The 5,405-nt window shown below is 46.8% G+C and overlaps 1 protein-coding gene across 1 annotated transcript; it reads right to left on the minus strand.

Moving 5' to 3' along the window:
* On the minus strand, positions 1-5,205 carry mRpL22 (mitochondrial ribosomal protein L22). Its single transcript, XM_065436622.2, has 3 exons — positions 5,051-5,205; positions 2,836-3,409; positions 1-188 (listed from the first exon to the last, which is right to left on the minus strand). The coding sequence occupies exons 2-3, from the start codon at positions 3,360-3,362 to the stop codon at positions 53-55; spliced, it is 663 nt and encodes a 220-aa protein (XP_065292694.1). The 5' UTR covers positions 3,363-3,409; positions 5,051-5,205; the 3' UTR covers positions 1-52.
* Between the last annotated feature and the right edge of the window lie 200 nt (positions 5,206-5,405).

The following is a 5,405-nucleotide window of genomic DNA, read 5'->3' on the forward strand; positions in this document are numbered from 1 at the left end:
TTGAGGAAAATGTTTTTTTTTAATTCTATTGTACAATGTTCTTGGCAATTGCTCAATGTCCATACTTGACTCTCCTGTCCCTCAGTTCTTGAATGAACTCTTCCAACTTCTGCGATGGCGTCAATGGTGGGTCATAGTAATGCTCCGGGGGCGGACCTTCGACGAGTCGAACAAAATAGTGACAGTATCTGCAGTGAAGATACAGCATCGCAGCAAGTTAACACTGAGGCAACCCTAAGCAAGAAATGCGCATAACCTTGCTGTAATTGGAAAAGTGCAACATGTAATGTAGTTCAGCATGTGACCACCAGGTGGCACTCTTTAAAATGTTAAGATAATATTTAACGCAAGGTAATGTTCAACATCAACTCATTACTCTCGTGTTAGCCTACACGTTTAAGATATTGAGCTTTAGCCGTCGACATCACTAATTATCGTCAATCAAAGCATCCAGCACGGAAAGCTTTGCTTACAGATTCCCACAATGCGTGGGATCTGCATAATTTTTTTTTTTAATGTTGTAGTAGGAGCTGGATTACTGACATAGGAAAGGAAGGCCAAACTTGTATTGCATAAATTTCGTGCGAACAGTGCCAATACGTCACTGCGATGTCGTGGGTCTGCATGTTAGGTCTGCCTGTAGCACTGTAAAAAGTCTCAAAACTTGCGAAGTTCAATCTAGCTCCTTTGCAATACAATGCAGTCCAGAAGCAAGCAGGTGCGGAGCTTCAAGGTGGCCGCGCCACCTGTTCTTCATTTTTCTCTCATTTACAAAGTGTCCTCTCTCGCAGTACAAGAATGACATTTATTTAGTGTTGAACAGTAACGGTACTCAGCTCGCCTTACTTTTTTCTTCGGTGTCCCTTTAACATCACTGGGTAGTACATTACATTCACTTTTCATTCTGTATTGCGATGTTATCTTGTGGCACTTGAAATGTATTACAGATTCAAACCTCATTGTCGATGACGATGCAGCAGTACATCACGCTGGCCTTACTATACATTTTCTCGAAAAGCAGTGTCAATGTGAGCAAACGTTTGATACAGACATTTCCGATGAGAGCTTCCTGTGCGCCACCATGATGCCCTCTGAGCTATTGTGAACACACATGAGCGTCGCTGAAACGTATTGCAGAAGCTGCCGCTTGTGCCCTTCATACTCAAGCGCAACAGTTCAGAGAAGAAATACTCTCTCCTCCCAAAAGAATGGTCTACAGTCAAACTCAGTTATAATGAACAGACTTATGTGCGAAATATATTTTGATACATCAGATAAATAAATAAAGACTTGCCTATTACAAAAAATAGTTTGTCATAAGTTCATTATCAGCCTACTGTAGTGCAGGACGAAGGCCTCTCTCGGGAATCTTCAATGGATCACTTTAGAAGTAGTGTACACCCTCAAAAAGCTGAAAGTAAGGCATTACGGGAATCTTGAGGGAAGGCGCTCCGCCTTCTGCTGCACTTCAAGCCACCCACATGAGACATGCCTCATCTAATTGGAGTCAACCCTTTCTTCTACCGTCACAGTTATCGATAGCACATTAAAGATAAGCAGAACTCAAGTGGCTACAAAATGCCGTGCCGTTACCACAGGCACAGCACCGCAGTGCAGTCTGTGCACTGAGTGCATCCATACCGCATTTCTGCCTGCCAGGTATATACAGTGAAGCTCGCAAGTGATGACCTGCTTTTGTCGAACGCACAGCTGCGACACATTGCTGAGAAGACAGCAGCGTGCCATCAGAAAATCAAGGTTTACCTACACACTACTCAGCTGCATTTCGGATGCCCGTATTTGTGGAGACATTCCGGCTGGAATCGTGCAAACAGTTTCTCCTTGTGCTCATCGCTGTGTGTGTGCGTTATGCGCTAGAATATAGCTCGAGCCAATTAGACCGAAACCGAAATTGTTAACCGAATTGTTAACCAATTAACCGAAAATGTTATTTTGAATGGGTATCTGTGAATGTGTCTTTCAACGCATTTCGGCAGGTTGCCGGGACTACCGACAGCTACGATGTGGCGATATGTCTGTGTGGAAACAAAGCGCTGCATGAGTGGCAGTCTGTCTGCAGCAGCTGCTGTGAATCGCACCCACACGTCACCCCCAGATTGCCTCTCGTGACTTCCTGATTAGCCAGGCAAGTGCGGCACATTTCGTGCGTTTTGAACGTGCCGCACGAGAAAGATTTTCCGCCCCAGCCGACATATTGCAAAATGAAAACACGTATAGAGCTGCACTCAAATTTCACATTAGGGAGTGCCGTAATGGTCAGTGAATTTTTTTATCGCACTTCTGCCAATCTGTGGAAATTCATACAAAATCGCACAGACACGACACCAGAGAGTGGAGATTAGCATGCACCTTTTTTTTTTTCCGAGCGCGCACATTTTGGTGAGCACATGACATTATATTTGACACAATGCGCAAGCAGCAGCAGCAAGCCTGGAACAGCAGACGCTGACGATCCAGACATTGTTTTTAGACCACGGCAAGTTTCTCGGCAAGTATGGCATTCCCGATTTCGCCTCCTATAGGGTCTTGTCTAAATAAACTTGCTCAAAAGCAAGTTACCCTCTGGTGTCCTTTTATCATTAGAAGGCTGCGAAGTCGCACACCAACAAGTGAAACTTTTTCTGCAAACAGATCTTGTTGCAAAACTGGATGCAACATTTACAGAAGGAGCACCGATTTGTAAAATTTATGGAAAATTCAGGAGAACTCGCAGTTATCGGCACTGATTTAACATTGGCAAAAAGAGAAAGGATAGGTGATGTCCACAAGGGTGGAAGCGAGTCTTAGGAGGATGCGAAATGTGAAAATGCGAACCTGTAATGAATGATGCCAATCTTGCCCCGGGCATGCCTACGAATGCCCTTGATGGTGACTGCCTTGTTGCAGAAGGACTCGGCAACCCACAGGTTGGACTTGTACTCGACGTTGTGATCCCGGACGGCCATGTCCTGTGCCTCCTTGAGCACCTCGATGACAACCTTGGCGCCCTTCTTGTGGACAAAGGTAAGTTGCTTGATGGCCTCGTCGACGCTCATGCCACGAATCATCTGTGCGATGGGCAGCATCTTCTTGGGCGAGTAACGGATCTGGTTGCGATAATGAACCACCCAGGCCTCATTGCGTGGTTGGCCAGGCTCCTGGGGTGGCTCGATTTCGTCATTCTTTTTGGGCCACCTTTTTGGTGCCGGCATGAACCAGTCGTCACGAAGCTTGCACAGGGACGCCGCAACGCTGAAGTTGTTCTGGAGAAGCGCCTGTCCCACTGGCGGCAATCCACTCGTCGGCCCCAAAACTGGAGCGGCAAGCACTCTGTGCAACGCCCGTCGACACAGCACGAACATTGTCGACTTTGAAGTGCTGGGGAGAAAACGGATGGCCCGAGTCGAACCTGCGTTGAAGCGACGACATTCAAGGGATACCGAAGGGGAAAATTGTAACGCCCACATTGTTTTGCTTTCTTTTCAGTGACCGTCTTGCACTGGATTATCACTGTTCAGCGCCATTACAATGTGGAACTATGAAGTTAAGCTATTTTAGTAAATTGCTCTTTGGCGATAGCAAGACAGCAAGGGCAGGCTTGTTAAGTCACAAAAGACTCAAAAACACCACGACATCAAAAACTTTAGGCAACGTCTAGCCACGTCTGGTTAATTTTTTATCAATAAAGGAGGACTGCATCACATTATAAACAAATTACCTCAACCTAGAAAGTTTCTAATGCCTTTTCTTCGCCAAAGCGGCCACAAGCATTCAAAAATACTTCAAAATTTGTGACGTCACTGTGGAGCACGGGTGCCTAGGTTCCGGCGCGATATTCAAGCAAGAGAGGCCGGCCCTTCGATTTCTACAGTAATGACGAACATCCACCCCCCCCCCCCCGCCTTTTCTGTTTTTATTGCAAAACATTCTTTCGCCCATCCCAGGCACTTTACGGTTGGTAGGTTCCTGTCTCATCTCGTTTCGGGCATCTTCAATGAAAGAAAATTCAACCCTCTGATTGGCAGGACCGAACCTCCGAGTACCAGCACAGCAACACAATGCTTTAACTGTTTGGCCACGATTACACGCGATTTGTGCCAACGGTCATCCAGACGACTGCTGCGTGCGTCACGTGACGTAGCACGAGTGAGACAGCACGCGCCAGTTTCCATCTTTCCCATACGTCAGGAGCACGCAGAGCATACCTACCACCTCTGGTATCTACCAACGTTCCCCGGTCCGTTACATACGAAGACAACACGCCCTCGGGATCGGCCCAGGTTTGCAAACGAGACAGTTTGCAAAGTCTCTTTGCCAGGGTAACAACGAAATTGCCGTAATGCCGTTGCTCTGCCTCTGCCACCGCACGCAATTGCGTGCTTTACACAAACACGTTGGTTCATCTGGTAACTATTTGAAGAACCCATAATGGTGCTGGATAACCAGGTGCCAACAAAATCATTCGCATAACATCATTCCCACAATGCGTGGAATCTGCATTTTTGTTTCTCTCTGAATATGAATCACAGTGCTGTTTTTAATGCATACTTCACCAGTATGCGCTGATTTAACGCTGCTCTCATTAGTGTTCCCCAAAGGTGCATACATATTTGGGTTGGTAACGACGACTTTCGAAGTCGAACCAATTTGTACAAACAACGAAGTTCAGGGGCCGGATTCGCAAATATTTTCGCGCGTAAGTGCGCTCTGCCATCGGCCAAACGCTTTCACTAATATGTCCGAATTTACTAATGGCTGGCATCTTCACTTGAGCGCAAGAACGTTTTTTGGCGAATGCGGGTCCAAGTAAATTGTACATTCCGGCGTGCTAAGGCTGTCGTTATCGAGATCACCGTCGCGTGCCCAAATCACGCAGGCCTATCAGCGCCGCGTTGCAGCCATACGCGCTAAACAGATCACGCAAAAGACTGAAACCAGGCTCCTTTGATCAATGTGACCGACTGAGTGTTTCGGTTCAAGCTTGGTGGAATCAAGCCCGGGCAGTGGCCCGACAGGCTCACAGACTTGACAGAAATCATGGTTTACTCACTTTTTACGCCTTCTACTACCTCCTCGCTCTTGAAAACGTGAGAATCTATCCCAATGAGCGCTTCGTCGCTCACGTCTTCGTCCTCATGATCGCGCTCACGATCCTGAAACTGTGGGCAGCCATATTTGCTCAGCCAATGGCTCAGCTTGGCTTGGTTTCGCACTACTCCCTACCGCCAAGTTCGCAAAAAAAAAACTGATCCAATGTTTGTAAAGGCTGTGGCGTTTAATGTATTTAGATTGCTTTATTATTAATTGTATAATGTAGCGAAAGGTGTCACGCAGACCTAACTGTGTCCTCGCCCTTACGACTTGAGCGCTCCAAACGGAGTTTGGCGGCTCAGCGCTACGTTTCC

Source organism: Dermacentor albipictus, chromosome 7 (genome assembly GCF_038994185.2).
Source record: "Dermacentor albipictus isolate Rhodes 1998 colony chromosome 7, USDA_Dalb.pri_finalv2, whole genome shotgun sequence".
Classification (NCBI taxonomy): Eukaryota; Metazoa; Arthropoda; class Arachnida; order Ixodida; family Ixodidae; genus Dermacentor; species Dermacentor albipictus.